The 22,957-nt window shown below is 34.5% G+C and overlaps 1 protein-coding gene across 1 annotated transcript in view; it reads left to right on the top strand.

The window, feature by feature from the left end:
- Positions 1-22,936, top strand: part of LOC149808094 (putative rRNA-processing protein EBP2) — a 37,461-nt gene extending 14,525 nt beyond the window's left edge. The window contains exons 5-9 of the mRNA XM_089973462.1: positions 4,933-5,022; positions 7,941-8,016; positions 9,360-9,450; positions 18,797-18,944; positions 21,987-22,936. Coding sequence (XP_089829588.1) covers positions 4,933-5,022; positions 7,941-8,016; positions 9,360-9,450; positions 18,797-18,944; positions 21,987-22,055 — 474 coding nt within the window. The 3' untranslated portion in view covers positions 22,056-22,936. The remainder of the gene's footprint in view (positions 1-4,932; positions 5,023-7,940; positions 8,017-9,359; positions 9,451-18,796; positions 18,945-21,986) is intronic.
- The last annotated feature ends 21 nt before the right edge of the window (positions 22,937-22,957 follow it).

Raw genomic sequence — 22,957 nt, 5'->3', positions numbered from 1 at the left:
CCATACTTTTGCTATGCACTTAGGTGATCTGTGCAGTTAAGAGATATGCTTTTAAGTGGAGCTGAATGTAGATGTGTTTTTCTCATACACAAAAAAATTCTTTTTTAAAAGTACCCCAAAAAACCCATTAAAAGTTTATTTTCATTTTGGGGAAGAGATCGCATATGAATAATGCAAGATGATCAAGGCGTGGCTCCTGAAATTTTATATGTATTTTTCTCGTACACGAAAAAATAGTTTTTCTTCTTAAAATTACGAAAAATAATGTGTAAAAAGTTTATTCTGGGATCGTGTACTTTGCTAATGTCACAAACTTTGATTTTTTTTCTCTTATTAGTGGCAAAATATACCATCTGGTGATTTTTTTATATTTGCAACATTGTTGGCTGTTTAAACTTGTATATACAACCATTGGTTTGGAGTGGAGAAATTCAGAGGCCCCATGCAAGGAGCTGCAAACCTGATACAAAATGCACTGAAATTTATCTATTGTTACATAAACCAATTCTTTGTCCATACTGACAAACCACCTAAACAGTGCATTGTTATATCATAATCCGCTTATCTTGACATCTAGTTTGAGTACTGTTGTGAGGTATCTGCTTTTTTTGTTGTTGACATTTCTGGTAATGGAGATCAACCTGACAAGGTATTATCTCGTAATCTATCTTTCATAGGATTTTTGGCTGCTCACTAGTAATTAATATATTTACATAGACTGACATTTCTATATGGATGGGAAGTAAAATTCCTCTTCTTTTCACTCAGAATTAAATCAAACCAAAAGTGTGCAGGCTTGAATCCTACCAGCGAACCAGCCTGGGTCAGCTATCGTGGTGTGTACTTGGGCAAGGCACTTTACTCCAATTGTCTCAGTACTATATAACCTACTTATGTTGCTGTAAAGTACCAAGCCAAACAATGTGAAGATCAAGTAGACTTTCGTTTGTTGTTCTAAAACTAGCTTTGCATTAAAAGTAATTTATTATGGCCATGAGTAGTTATTAAATTGACTAGGGAACTTTTCATCATGGGTTACAAGACCTCCCTTGGAAATATTTTTCTTTACACCATGAAATTTGCTAAATTTAACAATTTGTAGCCACTTTTCAGCCATAGGAGCCATTATATGCCATGATGTAGGGACTTAAATATATGCATAATATTATATTGACCCTATTTTTATTCTATATAAACATGACAATAAAATAGTTTTTACATGACTTTATTACATTTCAAAGCACAAGAATATTAATAAGTATAGCAATACCATTATATACATGTGAAGTTCAATGCATAGCATACGAAAAGCAAGAACAAATAAGAATGTTTCTTTAGAAAGAACTGATAATACAAAATACTGCTTAGTCTTTATGAACAGTGTCACTGACACTTCACCAATATCAGTTAAGTTCAGACAACAAAAACGTTTTATCTAAGTAAATAATCACTAAAACACTAAGTCCCAAGTGCATCTCACACTCACATTTTGCAATAAACATAAATTAACAGCACATGCAGATGACACAGAATCTTTTTGTTGACCTGTTCAACATTAGAGTTTATCCCCAGGTCGTTCCTTATTTCCTAATAATCACATTTAATTGCTTCTCAAAACCAGCTGAAAGCTTGCAGTTAGCTGCAATCATGTTCGAATAACGTCTTATTCATCATCCCCTGACATGATCCACTGATTGTCGCAACTTGCTTATATCAATGAAAAATTAAAAAATTTGTCGCCAGCAACTTTCACCAGTCAGTAAGAAATATCGCTACTTTCAAAATTTGCTCGCATTTGTCAACAAATGCGAAGCCTAGTGGAGGCCCCGGGTTAACAAAAGTATTTTACTTCTTTTTATATAAATCAATAATGCAATATCTGAATTTGTATTAATTTGTATTCAGTTCATATTTTGCTAGAGAAATAATGTCTTCATACATCTTTTACAGTTATATTTATCGTGATATGTTAAGTTTGATAAGCCAGTATTAATTGGTTATTCATCTTAAAAAATTAGCTTTGAAATTTTATTACTAGCTTTGGAAAAGTGAGTAGAATATTTCTGTAAACTCATTAGTTTATTCTGTAAAGTTAAACAGACTTAAAAGTATAATAGTAAATGACAACAAAGCAACTCAGTCAACAGTACCATAACATCTAACATTTTCTATGTTACTTAAATACATAAAGTGAACATTTCTTCAGGAGAAGAGATTTTTGCTATGACACATGTCTGGGACAAGTGGATCGTGAAATATTTGCTTGGTCCTGCTCATGCGTAAAAATGCTGGCACTGGATCATCACATGCCTACCACTGAACAGAAATTTTATCACTGAAAAGATTCATATGCTTTGTGACTGGGGTAAAAAAAAGGAACTCAACAATTTTTTAACAGAAGGAGGAAAAGAAAGTGGGGCAAGAGAATTGGGGAGAAAACATTTCATAAACAGACACCATATGCTTTGGTGAGAACATATGGTGCTGTTACCCATGTTATTTCCCCTAAAACTGTAGGGGACCTTGAAAAGCCTTGACAAATGAATTTGTCTCTCAAGGCCTTGAAAACACCTTGAAAATTCAAAATATTGTCTGATTACCTTGAAAAGCCATAATTTTCTTGAAACCAAAAGGAATTATTAAATAGTTTCTTTGTACAGATTTAAATAAAAAAGAGGAAATAAATCTCTCGCTAAGTTTGTGGTGGAAGGAAAATTTCCACAACTGACCACTGCACAGCCGTACATTTTGAACTTCAGTTGTACAAAGCCCAGATGTAGCTGCAATTAAATTTGAATCATTTGTATGCTTTGAAATGGCTGGTTGCTGATTCTAACCTTGGTGGCTAGACAAAGAAAAATATAAAGTTTGGATTATGAGATCTTTCTCAGAGAGCTTTGCAAAATGCTAATTATGCCAGAAGGATATTGATTGCATGCAATGAGAGAGAGTGTTCTATGGTCGTATGCAGCTGGGAAAAAACCACCAAACTCTCATAATGGCAGCTAATATGGCAAAACAAGAAGCCTTCAACATGAAATTGTTTTTGATGAAAGAAGTATGTGAACATAGAGATTCAAGTTTTAAAATAGTAACAGTATATAGTCTTAATTATGAAATTAGTTCGATCCAGTTCTGTATTTCAAATGAGTGGAAATAGGACAGACAATAAGTGAAATTAACACGATGAATCTAAAAATATAGACTACAGCTAAGCTGAGAGAAATATTAATATATCTAATATGAAATAGTTAAATATCCAGATGCTGTTTTTAAGTAGGTTTTTATACAAAAAAACAAATATCTTTGTTACTTTTTTGTGTGTTATGAGGGTGGGTGAAGAAGAAAGGCAGGTACTGTAAAAGACATTGAGACAATGACAGCTGCTGCTGATGACTTTGCATTGAAAGCAGAGACCCATAGGAAATTTCCTTTATCACGACATCAAATAGTTTTAGGAAAAGTGTTCAGGAAAAAATCGCTGAACTTGGAGCTCTCGAAAAATAGCTTGATGACAAGCTACAAGAATTGAAAAATTCACTCTAAAATATTTGGGACTTTGTAAATAGTATAGTGTAGACTCAGTAAAATGAACATTGTTCAGTGACTGTTCATTATTCTAATGCCCAGATGTAGGATGTTTTGTATTAATGGGAATTATGTCAATGATTGTAATCTTGACTTCATGTTTCTTTGTTTTTTAAAATTTGCAAGAAATGTTTCTCATATGAAGTAAAAGTATTAACTTGTGTTTACATACAGTTTCATTTTTGTATCCTTTAAAATTAATGTAAGAATGAACCTTGAAAAACATGATTTAAAAACCTTGAAAAAATTTTGAAAGAAATATACTACTAACCCTGTTTTCCAATTTGATCACGAATTTGCTTTTTTTTCACAATAACTTTTATAGGGCTTCATTTGTTAAAACCAGATTTGCTTTAGGTTTAATATTAGAAAAACCTTGCTAAAGTTTTCACTTTTTACCCCCAAAACATTTACAACTTTTATCATTGCAGTTTTCCCCTGCATCATTAATTTTATTTTTGCTCAATAACGTCTGCATGGATTTCAATTTTGTTTGGTGGTCATCATTCAGATCAAGAAGACTTTTATCAGGTTACGTTGTTCACTTTTCTTTCTCTCAAGATAAGACTTTACCCTGTTTTACTTAAAGTTTGCCCTTGCATCTTGATCCAAATTTTTTGCTGAGAGACTTATTATTTGCTGGCATGCTGTGAATTGAACTGTGTTACAACTCTGTGGTCATAAACTAAGTAACACAAAGAAGCAAAGTCAACAATTGTTGTAAAATTTAACAAATAATTTAATTATCAAAGTTATAAATGAAAATGTGAAAGGAACTCAGTATTATGAAGTGAATCCAAAATAATCTTGAAAAAGTTCTATTAAAGTCCAAAAGATCGAAAAGTTCCATATGAATTTAAAAACCAAAAGTGTACTGGTCTGCCAGGAATCATGACATTGTCAAAGTGGTGTTGTCCAGAACTCTTTTGAATAATTTTATTAGTTCCAAAAAAATATTATAGTCCAATGATCACTTTCTGTTTCCACTGAACAATCCAAACAAATGTTTTTCCATGCAAATAAAATAGAAGCAATCTTGTGCTGAGAGTTAAAAAGAAAATTTATTTTTCTATGAAGAACATTAGATGTACTGTTGGATAGAAAGATTTTACCTGAAGAGATAGAATAAAGAATGGTGGATAAGAATGTTTGTGGGTAGTTTCACAGTGTTATGCTTTGGCTGACTTCTGTATTTTAAGAAATATTAAATTCCCTCTTGATGATGCTATCGTTCTGAGAATGTTAAGTAAAAGACCAAAAGAGAACATCCATTGGAAAAGGGTTTCTGTGGGTTTTGAAAATTTAAAAGATTTCAGTTCATTAAACAATTTGTCACTTTTTCAGGTTCGAGAGAAACTTTTGGAACGACAGTTAGCGATGGAGAGATCAGAAAAAGCCAAGAAGCTGAGAGATCTTAGGAAATATGGCAGAAAGGTAGCTTATATGCTAATGAATCATCTGGTCAGCTGATACCTATACCGTCTTTCTTGAAAACAGATCTAACAGTATCCCGGTTAACTTGTGTGTGCAAGGAAATGCATAAAAATGTGAATTACAAATTTGGGAGGTGACAGAATTTTGAGTTATTCTAATTCTAGGCCTGTAGAATATTCCATTTTTTTCAGTCATTGCTTGAATTTTTCAAGGAAGAACATTTTTGCCTGAGAGCTGTTCCATTGAAGCATACATGGTACCCAGTGAAGGCATTTTTTTGGTAAAATATCTGTAAGGGTACTATAATTACTCAAAGAGTTCAGATAAAAATGATACAAAATGCTAAATTTAATTTATGGGTGACTAATCCTTACAGAAAGTGCCTTCCTTGGATCCTTGGATGATTTACTGGAACAATAATTATTTAAACTTACTAAGCTTCCAAACTATGGTATTCTTACATAAAAGTAGAAATAGTTATCCACCTTTGGGAAAAGGAAAAGATGATAGATATTTATTTTTATAGTATATCATTCTGCTTTTGCACTTCGATGAGATTTAGAGTGATTAAAATTCTGTGATGGAGCATGAGAATCTCACATAATTTGTAATTTCAAATTTGGCAATGGCATCAGGATCCCACAAAATTTGTAATTGCTGATTCAACAGTAACATTCAGATTTCTAATAACAGGGTTCCCACGCTGCCGGGAAAAAGTCGGGAGAAATGATTATTTTTTCTTGACCGTGAAAAGTCCTGGAATTTCGCAAATATTGATGAAAGTCGGGGAAAAACCCAGGAATTGTCCGCCACCACTTGATGCCCGAAACAATCACGTAACTGATTCGTAACTAAACTGAACATGAGTTAAATTTATTGAGTTCTAACCAGAATATTCAGAGGGTGCAGTATGTATCATCTGGGTGCTTGAATAAACATATATGCTGAGTCAATCCAAATGCTCAGTGGATTAGATTCATCTAGTAGACTTTTATTTTCAAAGTCAGCTTGATATCCGTATCTTTCCTTATGTGGAACCTATGAAAACCACTCTAGCATCACAAGAGGCAAACATGTTGGCAAAGCGTAGTTGCTTACTGGATGGCTTAGCAAACTTTAAATGTTGTTAGATCGAGTGATACATGCATGAAATGGATATGAAAATTACTTATTGTCTCAGAAATTGTGAGTATTAAAATCGGAGTTGATGAAATTTGACATGATCCTCGCGATTTGCATTGTTTGTCGCATGAGTACACAAATCTAGCAAACCACATTTTCAAATGTTGTAGAGAAAAAATAAAAAAAATATTAAATGAAAGTCGTATACTGGTTGTAATCAAAATTTAAAAAACGAAAGAACACAAAATTTTCCATATTTATATATTACGAGAACAGCTGGAGTTTTGTTGTATCACAGGACTACCATGTTGACATGTGCTATCTGCTTGATAAATCAGGCTGTCCAGATTGCTGGTTTTTACAAAAAGTATCTGACTTTCATTTAATATAATTGAATTTCTCAACAACAACATTAAAATGGAGTTTGTTGTTGAAATGACGTGACTAATGGACTTCCGATGTCGTTATTTGAGATTCGTGAAGTGACTAGTAATGCAAATGGCAAGTACCAGGCCAAGTTTATCAATGCCGTAGTTTGGTCTAGTCTGTCAGCAGAATAAAGACATAACGAGAAAATAAATCATTTTTCTATTGGTTTCATGCAGGTGTAAGTCAATATAACATAAGTTTAAATTTTCTAGGCCTGCTGGTAAATGACTACCATATGTCACTACTGCACCACGGCAGCAAATTCAAAATTTTCGATATGCAATTGCAATGACCCCATACCCCAACCTAAATGTTCAAATATGAAAAATGAGGTGGGAATATTCAGAGGAAACCCGGATTAGAAAATGGACTGCTGTTTGTTTTAATCCAAATTTGTAGACCAAATTGTTGAATCTCAGAGCTGAAATGAGAAATTGTCACCCCTTGTATTATATATTAAAAAACTATTTGAGCTCCTGTATCAATACAGGTTTGGGGACTGGTTTAATGAATTACAAGAAGACAAGTTGATTTTACAGACAATTCAGTTCTTGTTTATTCAACAGTATATAATTTTGAACGTCATTTGTCAAAATTTAAATCAACTCTTTCGAAAATGCTTTTTAAATGATGGATTTTTAACCAGATCTTCTTAAGGAGATTAGGGTGTTTGATGCATCTTGCTTGGGATTTTATTGGCACAGATAAATTCAGTGTTAAACTCACTTTGTTACAAGATTCTAATTATTTGCATTTATTGTTTTTTATACTGTAATAGGAAATGTTTACTTTCTATAAGATATATATATATATATATATATATATATATATATATATATATATATATATATATATATATATATATATATATATATATATATATATTGCTATCGAATTCTTTGGAATTAAAGGTTTGAAAGGAAACAAAACTAAACTTAGCAACATAATGCAGGTCAGCAAAATAAAGTCAGAATTTTTATTTTGTACATTGAAATGACTTTACCTGCCAATTTAAGGGAATATAATCAAACATGTTTTGTGTTATACATTTTGTGATTTTGTACATGATCATTTTTTCTGGCTTAGATGTTTTGAAGAGTCTTGAAAGAGAACCATCTTTAGATTTAAAATATGCATGTTTTATAATCTAAAATGTTCTTTAATTCCATTTAGTAATGGTCATATGTGAACCTTGAAAAAATTAATTTGATCTTGGAAAAACCCTGGAAATGACCTGGTGAAATGAAATGCCAAAGAGCTTCCAGGGTAGGGAGAAAGGTTTGATCTTTAGAATAATGGTCATTTTATGTATTTTTCACATTGTGTGCTTTATAAATTATTTGATCTTTTGACTGATTTTATTTTAGGTTCAACAAGAAGTCTTGCAGAAGAGACAGAAGGAAAAGAAAGAAATGCTCGATGCTGTCAAAAAGTTCAGAAAAGGTTAGAGATGCAAGAAGATATAATTACCTGAGGTAGAAAAATATACAAGTTGTAAATAGATGCTTGATTTAAAGTTTTCTTATGGTAAATAATACACAAACAAGAGGGATCCTGATTTGTGGTCCCATAATGCATCAGCAGATCAGGTTCTAAGTTTATTCTACTGATCACTCGTAACAAAACTGACCCAAAATTGCCAGCACATTATGTGGAGGCAGATCTGGGTCTGTGAAGTTTGCAGTTGGGTCCAACCTATAAGTGCGTATAGACTGTATTATTTACACAGTGAGTATAGATGGTAGTATGTAAACTAAATACAGCAGGGGTCTTAAACTCAAACCACCCTGAGGGCCGCATGAAGGTATTTTTGATGGCCCAAGGGCTGCACCACCTTTGTTATCTCTCATGACACTTTGTGATGCCAAGCATTTTGCAGCTAATGAATATGGCTTGCAGCCCATGGGCCGTGTGTTTGAGACCACTGATTTACAGTAAATGTAGATGGTATTATGTACACTATAAAATGTGATTGATAGATGGTATTAGGTACATTATATACAACTGCTCAGGTAGCCTAATGGTTAGAGAATCTGCCCTGGATGCGGGAGGTCATGGGTTCGCACCCCTGGCGAGTCATACCAAAGACTTATAAAAATGGTACTAACAGCTGCCTCGCTAGGCACTCAGCTGTAAGAGGTTAGTGTTAGGACAGTGCAGCCCATGGGCCATGTGTTTGAGATTGCTGATATACAGTGAATATAGATGGTATTATGTACACTATATAGAGTGAGTATAGATGGTATTATGTACAATATATACTGTGAGTATAACTAGTATTATGTACACTATTTACAGTGAGTATAAATGGTATTAAGCACACTATATACAGTGAATATAAACCGTATTGTGTACATTATATACAGTGAGTATAGACAGTATTATGTACAATATATACTGTGAGTATAGGTAGTATTATGTACAATATATTACAGTGAGTATAGGTGGTATTATATACACTGTATACAGTGAGTATAAATGGTATTATGTACACTGTATACAGTGAGTATAGGTGGTATTATATACACTGTATACAGTGAGTATAAATGGTATTATATACACTGTATACAGTGAGTATAAATGGTATTATATACACTGTATACAGTGAGTATAAATGGTATTATGTACATTATATATAGTGGAAATATTTTGCTTAATAGAGAAGCTTTTAACAAAAGACTTATGATAATTAAGAAACTTTTCTCTGTTCAGTATGCAGTTGGAATTCGACATTGCTTTGTTGTGTTTTAGATAAGTGAATCTTTATCTTATGTTTTATATTATAGGTCAGAAAGACAAATTGGAGTTTTTGAATAGTTTAGAATCAAATGGAATGGAACAGAAGCCAGGACAGAAGAAAGGAGACAAAAAACATGTGTAAGCTATCAATCTGTGTTTTAAGTACACAAAACGTTTAATTCCAGTTGAACAGTTGAATCAGCTTTTGCTTGAGTTGCAAAATATGAGCAGAACATTAGTATTGCTTATCAGGTGGCTTGGATATTTTTAACTCTACTGTTCATAGACCAGTAGAGCTCATGGGGTGGTCTGTTTTCTGTTGTCCATCCGTCATCTGACAACCATTGACAGTCTGTCTGTTAGCACATGTTTGCTATTGCTACTCCTCCTACACTAGTTGGATGATTGTCATGAAACTTTGCACACATTCATTACATGGTCCTAAATGAAAATGGTGTCACTTGGACACCTAGTATGGCCACCTCTGTGGCCATTTAGAAAATCTTGTTATCTCTACTCCTCAGGAATGGATGATCCTATCAGCCTGAGATTTTCATTAAAAGACATGTTATGCTGTTTAGTTGGTCTTAAATGAAAATCATGCTGATTTGATGTCCAATATGGCCACCACAGCAGCTATATTGATAATCTTGTTATCGCTACTCCTTGTAAAGGAATGGTCATATTAACATGGGGTTTTCAGTAAATTGCATCATATGTGGTCGAAATGGTCCTAAATGAGAATGGTGCCAGTCTGATATCCAGTATTGCCACCACAACAGCCATCTTGAAAAATCTTGTTATTGGTACTTTCCCTTAATGAAAACTCAATATAGACCCAAGATTTTCACTCAAGATTTCATATGGTATTTAGCTGGTCCTAATTGAAACTGGAGCCAGTCTGCTATCCAATATGGCCACCACATTGGCGATCTTCAGAATCTTTAAATTGCTACTCCCCTTGAATGGATTATTCATATCAACATGGGGTGTTCATTAAAAGACTTCTGTTGATAGTTTTGTTGGTCCTAAATGGTAAAGGTGCTGATCTGATGTCCAGAATAACCAACAGCTGTGGTGACCATCTTTAAAATCTTGTTACCAACACTCCTTCTGAATGCAAAGTAATATTGCAATGGGGTTTTCACCAGGAGACTTCTTATGATGATTAGATGGTCTGGAATGAAAATCCTGCCACATGCAGATCCAATATAGCCACCACAGTTGCCGTCTTGAAAATCTTATTACTACACCTCTTCAGTGGAAGGTTGTATCAGCATTGGGACTTTTACTAAATGACTATTTAAGATCATAAGTTCATCCTAAATGAAGATGATTCTGCTCAGATGTCCACTATGGCCACCACTGTGACCATCATGAAAATCTTATTACTCCGGAATGAATGGTCAATTCATCATGGGGTTGTGACTGAAAGTCTTATAATATCTAGTTGATGATACATAAAAATGATCTGACTTTCACTATGGCCACCACAGTGACCATTTTGAAAATTTTATACATGGCTAGTCATTTTAATATTGTCTGGGTGAATTAACATGACAAGTTGATTTATTGTTAAGAGTGCTCCTAATGACCTTATCAATTATGTAATAATTACATAATTTTGCTTATTTGTTTGAACAAGGTCTTATAGATGCCAACCATCAAACAGACTATACCATAATGTGATGCAGGTCAATTAATCTGTGTGCATATGCAAAAATATAAACGATGTCCAATGTGGCCACCAGATTTGCTGAAAGTTTGTGATTTACAGTAATATAGCACAAAATGTTGTAATTTGCTGTCATTTTAATTACACAATACATTGGGGAACAATATGCTATGAATAACAGTACAGTAGTCCCCCTCTTATAAGGCCACCCCTAATGCAGCAGGGAAGTGGCCTTATAATGCGGGTGGCCTTTCTAGAGGGGGATGACAAATGCAAATAGTAAATACATATGTAAAAAGTCACAAGTACATTTAATTTTAAATATTTAATATTTTAATTAAAAAATCGCATGCATGATGTGAAATAAATGTAAAACAAACTTTGTCATCATTTGCAAAAGAATGCTATGAATAACCATTGATACAGTTTTAAAACTGTCTTTATAATTATGATACAGTTCACATCACGTCACTTTGTTGGTAACAGTCTAAAAAACAAACCAGTCTCATCACATTAAAAATATCCTTGCTGTCATATCCTCTGCTTATATCGTTTAATCTTTTGTTCCAATCTTCGACAACTTCATTATTAACATCAGCTGATTCGCCGCTAATGACAGAACACTTGATATTGTGTCGCACTTGAAATCTGTGCAACCATCCGTTACTTGCGGTAAAGTCGTCATATCCCAGTTCAACTGACAAAATTTTTGCTTTTTCTTGTCTTTCAAATCAGGATACAAACGTCTCCTGGCTTAAACAATCTTCCTTTCTCCGTCCATTTCACCTTTCCACTTCTGCTGAATTGTTTCATTATCTTTCACGATATTGTTTATCTGAGTCTTCCTGACATTCGTTTTCTGCAAGGATCCTTAACGACACCCCCCCCCACGCCCCGTGAGTTGAATTACTTTCACGTTCTCTTCTAAAGTGAGAATTTTTATTTTCCTCGATGACATGTTGATCTTTTTGCAGTAAGTTATTCATGTTGCCAACTACAATACTGATAAAACAATTTTTGTATGCATCTAAACAAATTGCCGTTTGTTTTTAAAGGAAGTGATCTTGTCACGTGATTCGTTAGTCACAGTCTGGTACCCTATTGTTTTTATACATTTCTTGAAACTAGGTGAGAGGAGCCAAAACGGCTTCGATATGTACCATTAACATCAAGCAGATTTGACCTCGCGGCCGTAAGGATTCGTAATTTTGACAATTATTGTCAGTAGTAATAGCCACTGATTACCAAGTGAACAAGCTCAACATCTTACTAAGGGAAGCCATAAAGGCTATTAAACCATTTTCCTGCTGACTTGGGCATTGTACATCGATACTGCCACTTCTCAGCTGTTATTGCTGTTCGATAATTGTATTCTTAACAATTATCAGAGTGACTAAACCGGACATCTTATGATAACACAGCAGTAAGGCTAATTGGATTACATGTACGTACCCTTTTGTATGGATTAAAATTTGAGTCTTTCTCGGTTTTTATGGAATAAATTTGGCTTCTCGTGAGGCGTACATGATATAATATTAACCTTAGTGGTAAATGTACTTTACTCAACACTTCTTTCAGTAACGAGAACCTGACATCGGGAAACAGAAATCGGATTACTTAACACACGTTATGAATACAATACTGGTTCTGGATACATATTCAAATAAAATGCGGCCGCTTGTGAGGGGTAAATTTTATGATTTTGCACTAATATGCTGGCCGCTGGTCGCGTTAGCCGGGTGGCCTTTCGCGAGGGGTACTTTTGAACACAAACTCGTCGGTGCCAACGGATTCTGGCCGTAAGGAGCGGGTGGCCGCTGGTCAGGGGGGCCGTTCAAGAGGGGGACTACTGTAGTTTTAATTATACAACACATCATGGCAGACATTTTTATTATTTACAGCAATTTTAATTATGCAACATATCTTGTCACATTTTGTGATTTTCAGTAATTATGCAATACATAGCACAATAATTTTGTGACTTTTAGTAACTTGGAATACACATCACATTGTGGTATACAAGTTTAAGGATGGCTGGCTGATATAGAAATGAATTAGGTTTCTGATATCAAAGTTAAATGGTTCCAAGGTGAAGGTTAAAATGATCCAGATGGAGGCAACTAGCTCTTTCATTAGTACTGGCCAAATAGCCATGTCCTGATGTGCCTACATACAGAATAGTTAATTAGTACTGTCCAGACAGCCATGTCCTGATGTGCCTACATACAGAATAGTTAATTAGTACTGTCCAAACAGCCATGTCCTGATGTGCCTACATACAGAATAGTTAATTAGTACTGTCCAGACAGCCATGTCCTGATGTGCCTACATACAGAATAGTTAATTAGTACTGTCTATACAGCCATGTCCTGGTGTGCCTACATACAGTATAGTTAATTAGTACTGTCCAGACAGCCATGTCCTGATGTGCCTACATACAGTATAGTTAATTAGTACTGTCCAAACAGTTATGTCCTGATGTGCCTACATACAGAATAGTTAATTAGTACTGTCCAGACAGCCATGTCCTGATGTGCCTACATACAGAATAGTTAATTAGTACTGTCCATACAGCCATGTCCTGATGTGCCTACATACAGAATAGTTAATTAGTACTGTCCAAACAGCCATGTCCTGATGTGCCTACATACAGTATAGTTAATTAGTACTGTCCAAACAGTTACGTCCTGATGTGCCTACATACAGAATAGTTAATTAGTACTGTCCAGACAGCCATGTCCTGATGTGCCTACATACAGAATAGTTAATTAGTACTGTCCAAACAGTTACGTCCTGATGTGCCTACATACAGAATAGTTAATTAGTACTGTCCAGACAGCCATGTCCTGATGTGCCTACATACTTAATAGTTAATTAGTACTGTCCAAACAGCCATGTCCTGATGTGCCTACATTCAGAATAGTTAATTAGTACTGTCCAGACAGCCATGTCCTGATGTGCCTACATACAGTATAGTTAATTAGTACTGTCCAAACAGCCATGTCCTGATGTGCCTACATACAGAATAGTTAATTAGTACTGTCCAAACAGTTACGTCCTGATGTGCCTACATACTTAATAGTTAATTAGTACTGTCCAAACAGTTACGTCCTGATGTGCCTACATACAGAATAGTTAATTAGTACTGTCCAGACAGCCATGTCCTGATGTGCCTACATACAGTATAGTTAATTAGTACTGTCCAAACAGTTACGTCCTGATGTGCCTACATACTTAATAGTTAATTAGTACTGTCCAAACAGTTACGTCCTGATGTGCCTACATACAGAATAGTTAATTAGTACTGTCCAGACAGCCATGTCCTGATGTGCCTACATACAGTATAGTTAATTAGTACTGTCCAAACAGCCATGTCCTGATGTGCCTACATACAGTATAGTTAATTAGTACTGTCCAAACAGCCATGTCCTGATGTGCCTACATACAGAATAGTTAATTAGTACTGTCCAAACAGTTACGTCCAGATGTGCCTACATACAGAATAGTTAATTAGTACTGTCCAGACAGCCATGTCCTGATGTGCCTACACACAGAATAGTTAATTAGTACTGTCCAAACAGTTACGTCCTGATGTGCCTACATACTTAATAGTTAATTAGTACTGTCCAAACAGTTACGTCCTGATGTGCCTACATACAGAATAGTTAATTAGTACTGTCCAGACAGCCATGTCCTGATGTGCCTACATACAGTATAGTTAATTAGTACTGTCCAAACAGTTACGTCCTGATGTGCCTACATACTTAATAGTTAATTAGTACTGTCCAAACAGTTATGTCCTGATGTGCCTACATACAGAATAGTTAATTAGTACTGTCCAGACAGCCATGTCCTGATGTGCCTACATACAGTATAGTTAATTAGTACTGTCCAAACAGCCATGTCCTGATGTGCCTACATACAGAATAGTTAATTAGTACTGTCCAAACAGTTACGTCCTGATGTGCCTACATACTTAATAGTTAATTAGTACTGTCCAAACAGTTACGTCCTGATGTGCCTACATACAGAATAGTTAATTAGTACTGTCCAGACAGCCATGTCCTGATGTGCCTACATACAGTATAGTTAATTAGTACTGTCCAAACAGTTACGTCCTGATGTGCCTACATACTTAATAGTTAATTAGTACTGTCCAAACAGTTACGTCCTGATGTGCCTACATACAGAATAGTTAATTAGTACTGTCCAAACAGTTACGTCCTGATGTGCCTACATACTTAATAGTTAATTAGTACTGTCCAAACAGTTACGTCCTGATGTGCCTACATACAGAATAGTTAATTAGTACTGTCCAGACAGCCATGTCCTGATGTGCCTACATACAGTATAGTTAATTAGTACTGTCCAAACAGTTACGTCCTGATGTGCCTACATACTTAATAGTTAATTAGTACTGTCCAAACAGTTACGTCCTGATGTGCCTACATACAGAATAGTTAATTAGTACTGTCCAAACAGCCATGTCCTGATGTGCCTACATACAGAATAGTTAATTAGTACTGTCCAAACAGCCATGTCCTGATGTGCCTACATACAGAATAGTTAATTAGTACTGTCCATACAGCCATGTCCTGATGTGCCTACATACAGAATAGTTAATTAGTACTGTCCAAACAGCCATGTCCTGATGTGCTCACATTCAGAATAGTTAATTAGTACTGTCCAAACAGTTACGTCCTGATGTGCCTACATACTTAATAGTTAATTAGTACTGTCCAAACAGTTACGTCCTGATGTGCCTACATACAGAATAGTTAATTAGTACTGTCCATACAGCCATGTCCTGATGTGCCTACATACAGATTAGTTAATTAGTACTGTCCAAACAGTTACGTCCTGATGTGCCTACATACAGAATAGTTAATTAGTACTGTCCAAACAGTTACATCCTGATGTGCCTACATACAGAATAGTTAATTAGTACTGTCCATACAGCCATGTCCTGATGTGCCTACATACAGATTAGTTAATTAGTACTGTCCAAACAGCCATGTCCTGATGTGCCCACATTCAGAATAGTTAATTAGTACTGTCCATACAGCCATGTCCTGATGTGCCTACATACAGATTAGTTAATTAGTACTGTCCAAACAGCCATGTCCTGATGTGCCCACATTCAGAATAGTTAATTAGTACTGTCCAAACAGCCATGTCCTGATGTGCCTACATACAGAATAGTTAATTAGTGCTGTCCAAACAACCATGTCCTGATGTGCCTACATACAGAATAGTTAATTAGTACTGTCCAAACAGCCATGTCCTGATGTGCCTACATACAGAATAGTTAATTAGTACTGTCCAGACAGCCATGTCCTGATGTGCCTACATTCAGAATAGTTAATTAGTACTGTCCAAACAGCCATGTCCTGATGTGCCTACATTCAGAATAGTTAATTAGTACTGTCCAAACAGTTACGTCCTGATGTACCTACATACTTAATAGTTAATTAGTACTGTCCAAACAGCCATGTCCTGATGTGCCTACATACAGAATAGTTAATTAGTGCTGTCCAAACAGCCATGTCCTGATGTGCCTACATACAGAATAGTTAATTAGTACTGTCCAAACAGCCATGTCCTGATGTGCCTACATTCAGAATAGTTAATTAGTACTGTCCAAACAGCCATGTCCTGATGTGCCTACATACAGAATAGTTAATTAGTACTGTCCAAACAGCCATGTCCTGATGTGCCTACATACAGAATAGTTCAACATGGGGCTGACATATAATGTAGCATTCAGGGTTCATGTAGAAACAGAGCAGGATATTTTATTTTGTTCAATAAAAGTATTTATTTTCTGCAAGTTTTAAGTGTAATACTTATAAAAAGTTTAACATTCCCTTCAGATCATCAGTTTTCAGGAATTGTTCCAGTCTGCTGTTGTTCAATGGTAGATCTTTGAAAATAGTAGATGTCCATATTTTACTTGATAACACCAATTGAAAATTCATTTTGAAAATAAGACAAAGTTTGTATATCCTATTTGCAGCTTGTTTTAAAATAAACTTGTTTTAACTTCAGCTTTTAGAGTTTTGCTCTTTATACAGCCATCAGATTTACCATTTTTTTAAAAATAAGGATATAATTTGTCACAATTGTAATTTTAATTTGTCACAATTGTAATCTGTCACAATTGTAATTCTAATTTGTCACAGTTGTACTTCTAATTTGTCACAATTGTAATTATAATTTGTCACAATTGTAATTCCAGTTTAATTTGTTGATATCAGGTAAGGAGACATAGATATTACTGTATTCTGATTTGAGAATCCTCTTTAACCTCAAAATGAAAACAAAAATTATTTTATTATACCCACAGAAAATGAAATTACCCAAGGAAAATACATGCTAGAATCAGAGTAATTTATTCTTATAGTTAAACACCTTTTTGAATAAGTCCTATAACTCACAGTGATAGTGTGGTAACTATAGGTTATCTGATGTAATGTCAGATGCTTTGAGGGTAGCACAATGTGACCCATGATATAATATAAGACTTATAAGGAGTAATAACAATATTGGCAAATATACATCGTGTTAAATGTCATGTGTTTGAATTATACTGTTGACCAGTGGGATTTGAAAATAGAGGTATAAAATTAGGATTTGTATGCTCTGACCATATATTGGGTGACATGACAGTGTTGTCCACATTTGTTGAAATACCCCTTAGTATAAAGCCCCTCACAGGTCGTTACTATGACATGACTGTGTTTTGGACACCCTTCAGTATAAAGCCCTCTCACTTATAATACAGGTCATTACTATGACACAGCTATGTTGGAACAACCCTCAATATAAAGCCCCCATACTTATAACACAGGTCTCTACTTTGACATGGCTGTGTTGGATCTTCCCTCAGTTCAAGACCCACCCATCAGTTACAGTACAGTCCACAGCATTGGCACAGATGTGTTGGAAATTCCTTGAGCATAAGGCCCATTACTTATAACAGAGGTCACTAAACATCCCTCTGTGTAAGGCCTCCCTACTTATAACACAGGTCACTACTATGACACAGCTGTGTTGGAACATCCCTCAGTATAAGGTCCCCATACTTACAACACAGGTTACTACTATGACACATACCTCTCAGATTCAGACACCCTAGATATAATAACATGGGTCACTTTAAGGGCTTCATGAACAGAATTACTCTGTTTTAGAATGTTCATGTTGTTTTATTGCAAAATTATTTTTAAGGGGCCCTTGGTGGCAAGTGGTCTAAGGCGGTCACCTGTACAAATCACTTATACCTCTCACCCATGTCGGCATGAGTTTTGAGTTTCAACTTGACCAACATGGGTATGTGAGAAAGCTTGCCTCCTGTGGTTTGATGGTTCAGGCCTCCACCAGATATACTGGCTGCTGTTGCTGAAGAATAGTGTTAAGTCCAACAAAATCAAATCAAAACAAGTTTTTGAGCAATAAGCAAGTATATATTTTTTAATGAGAACTCCCTTTACAAAAATGTATGTACCTTTCTGATATTCTTTTTATATATATAATGTACAATAACATGACATCAAATGATGATGTAACCAGGACTTTCAAATATATTTCAAAAGCATTTACTACTGTTCTGCCATTCAAATAATTTTTAAAAAATTTGTAATGTGATAAACAGAGTCATGTATTTGTTTCCATTTGAAACTAAATTTATTGAACTTGTCCAATGATTTGCAGTTTTTGGTTGCAAAGACTCACAAAAAAGAAATTATTCAATGAATTTCATCTTGAAATGAACACTCATGTAAGATCCTCTATTTATGTGTTTCCCAGACCAAACAAACGGCGAGATTTCAAGAACAAAAAATTCGGGTTTGGTGGTCAAAAGAAGAGAGGGAAGTACAATTCTTCTGGCAGCTCAGCAGATGTGGGGGAGACTTTCAGTATAGCAGTCAACCAAAAACGTCAGAGCCAAAAGACGGTAATTGCCAAGTTGCTTAATCATGGAAACTTTGAGAGTTAGATTTTTATACTTCCTCCCCCCCAGCCACTACAGTGGCAGGGCTTTTTTAATAATAATTATATTTGTCTGACTAACATACATTCTCGTTAGTGCAACTAATTCCATTCCCCCCCCCCCATTTTTGAGGGTCTGCAATTAAATTAAGTTTTTGGTCTTGTAGCTGGTGTGTATAACATAATGGTACAAATAGTCCTGCACTTTTTCTTGATTGCTGTGAAACTTGGTAAATATTATGGTCACCGCCTGAAGCTGTGAATATTGATAATTCAGTTTGGTTACTTAGTCTTTCTTGGAGATAATGTCCTTTTCATCATATAGATTGATCCATTGTAAGACACCATCTTGACAACACTGGTGTTAGTTTTTGATGGCTTGCCTTGAAACTTGTTGAATATTCTCAACACTGAAGTCGCACATTTTGACAACTCATTTTGCTTTATTAATTTTTTTATAGAGTTTGTCATTTTGGTACTGTAGTTTAATGCACAGTCTCGTTGGCACAACTAATCCGCCAGTTCTTGTTGGATTGCAAAGAAATTTGGTAAATATTGTAATGGGAGTGGAATTGTGGTCATCACTGGAATATGTGCATATTTACATCACTTTGCTTTGCAGTTTTAAAAGTTTTTGTCTGTTTTAGAAGAGTATTTGCCTGTTTTAACCTCAGCTGAATGCAGTGCATGACAGAATCTTGAGAACACAACCAGTCTTAAATTTAAATGGATTGCCGTGAAATGTGAGGAATGAAATTTCTTGAAATTTGGGCCTCATATGAAAATACGCATTTCTACAAATCATTCTATTTGTGAAATTTGTTATTAAAGTTATTGTCCTTTTCAAACTTTGAAACATGTTGCATTGTAAGACATAATCATGTAAGCACTAGTCTTATAGTTTTCATTAAATCTGCATAACTTTGAACATGTCATGGTCATAATTTCAAACTGGGCAAACTGACAAACTATGTTCTTTCCATGTCTTTAGATAGAGTTACAGCCCTTTATGTCTTGTGGGTTGAATAGAGTGTTAGACCAAATCTTGTCAATGCAACTAGACCTTGTGTTTTTTATGGCTCACTGTGAAACTTAGTACACATTTTGGTTTGAAAATGTATGTATTGAAAAACTACAGTGCTTCTTCAAATTTTTTATTTATTGCTCTTTTGAGCTAGATGTTGTACGAGACAGAATATTGTGATATAGTCTGACAGTCTTTAGTGGATTTTGCCCTTATGATAACTAGGATAGCAACAGAAATAAACATATCTGTTTCATACATGCTGCAATTCTGGCATGTAATATATATATATATATATATATATATATATATATATATATATATATATATATATATATATATATATATATATATTACACCTTTTACATCAAAATTACGCTTTTTGCCATATATAATAGCAATAATTATGCTTATACATCTTGCAGGGTTGGCATGTATGCATGTGTTCCGAGTTACATATCTTAATGATAGTACTTTAAATGTGGTATGAAACACACATTTTAGTGATGATGTACAAGTATACATTCATTGATCTCATTAACTTCAGTATTACTAAGTGGAATGGAAACTGACGTAAATATAAAACATTGATCCATGATCTTGCCCTTGAAGATAGTAACCCCAGTGTGATATGTGACACCTTCCAGTGATGATATCAAGTTTTATCCCTTAATCTCAAATACTTTTAAAGATATGCAGCTGATGAATCATGAAATTGGAAAATATTGAGTCATTACTTTGAAGATTAGAACCCCAGTGCGGTATGCAAGAAATCTTCTATTGATGGATAAGTAAGTTAGGTTTGATCCTGGAATCTCAAATGGCAACAAAGTTATAGAGTGGAAGTGAAAGGGAAAGGGTCATGAAAAACTTAAAATATCATGCTGTAACTGTCATCTTGAAGATAGAACCCCTGAGTCTTTTAAATGACACACCTTTTAATGATGATGTATAAGTATGCTGAGTTTCCTTTTTAATCACAAGCTGCTTAGCAGAAATGAAAGAGCAGTGACAGGATGGACAACTGGAAATGTAGATATTTTGTCTCTCAGTTTTCATAGAAAGGGCAGAAGATAGTAAGACCATAATTAAATTTAGTTCACATTAAATTTAGTTCAAGTGCATGCCTTGACCGAAAGTTGAGATCATCGAGACCTCTTCATCAATAATCTCCCAAGTCAACCTGGATACTGTAATAGTGCCCACATAATTTATGACTATTAAATACAGCGTGTGCATATCATTTTTTTTTCATGGTACTCTTCTTAGCACTAATTTATAAGATTTTTATTAGATTTTAGTTGGCAGATCTATCAATAAAAAAAATAGAGAACTGATTGAATGAACAATCTTTGAAAAGAGCTATTCTTTCCAGTTGAAGTTCCTGTTCCTACAGTAAATCATGACATTTATCTTCATTAAAGTTGCGTAGTACACATAACATAGTTACATAGTTACATAGTTACAGTATGTTTGCTAATTGGTCATTTATTGTATGATGTGCCAGTTTAATGTTTTCTGAAGAAAAAATATTTTTAGGAATCAAGTTTTGTTGTTAAATTTACAAAGAATTTATGCTCCAGAATATTTTGTAATTTCAAGTATCTACTTTCAAAGTGTCTGTAACCTTACACATGTATTTAGTGTTATTTTAAGATGTATTTAGTGTCATTTTAAGATGTATTTAGTGTCATTTTAAGATGTATTTAGTGTCATTTTAAGATGTATTTAGTGTCATTTTAACATGCATTTAGTGTCATTTTAACATTTATATAGTCTGTCATACTACAGAAATTTAGTCCATACGAAAGATATTTAGTTGGTCATACTAAAGACATTTATGTAGACTGTCATGTTAAAGACATATTTGAATAAAGAAAAAAGTTATCTCTATTTTTTTATGGGGAAATAAACCATGACATGCAATGAACATTTTCACATGTTAACATGTGGTTTCATTGATGAAATTTTCTTTTATTTTAGGGAAAAAAGCATAAACCCAGTAGACCTGGGAAAGCAAGAAGACAGAAAATGAAAAACAGGAAAAGATAGTACATGTAAAAATGTTGAACTTGTCCACACAAAAAACGGTTGAAATATTTGCAATTGGCTGATGAATGACCTTTCCAGAACAGGGGATCTTTAGGGGCAACATAATATTTTGAAATTGTGTCCTCTTTTCTTTGAGTCAGTTCTCAAAGAGAAAAAAAGAAGTAACCAATTTATATCAGCAGTATTCATATAGAAGCTAGGAATGAGAAGGAAAAAAGGAATATTGATATAAATCTATGGGCTCAGCTTGTACACAGTAAAATATAAAGACAGGCAGTCTCATTTACAGAGATGCTCATCCAAACATTAAGTTCAGGTTTTTATAGTTCACTTCTTAGACATCATCGTTGATATTGGCTAGTGTTCATTTTGTTCTTCTGAACTTCCCTGGATATGGTGGACTAGTCTAGCCTTTTAATGCTTCCATTCTTTTAAAATTATTTCTTTTCAAATGTCCGATCATGGGCTCAAACTCTTATTCATCATTGCCTCGATCTTTTACCAGAAATAATGTGTGTGCACGTGTGTGTGTGTGTGTGTGTGTAAATGGAGTCGTTTTGGAATTCACATTAAATAAATTAGTACTGGTGGTAGGCAGTTTAAATGCATTTTCTTTGTTGGATTGAGGTTCCAATCCCCTCTCAGTATACTGCAGGAATCTTCCTTTTTATGCCAACAAGTTTAGGATTGGCTGACCACATCTGGTCTAAAAACAATTATTTTTTAAAAATAAATTGAATCATTACAAAGGCAGCATAGTCAGTTACTTTCTTTAAAGAATGTCACATGATTATACTGTTCCATTTTTATGCCATACATTTTCATTACAGATCATTTGTTCTTAGGCTGTGCAGTTTTGAATTAAATTGCTTCATCACTGTTTGTCTCAGATTGTAAAAGTG

The sequence above is a fragment of the Sinohyriopsis cumingii genome, chromosome 1 (assembly GCF_028554795.1).
Source record: "Sinohyriopsis cumingii isolate HCF-2022 chromosome 1, ASM2855479v2, whole genome shotgun sequence".
NCBI lineage: Eukaryota > Metazoa > Mollusca > Bivalvia > Unionida > Unionidae > Sinohyriopsis > Sinohyriopsis cumingii.
This window is presented reverse-complemented; position numbering and strand designations above follow the sequence as displayed.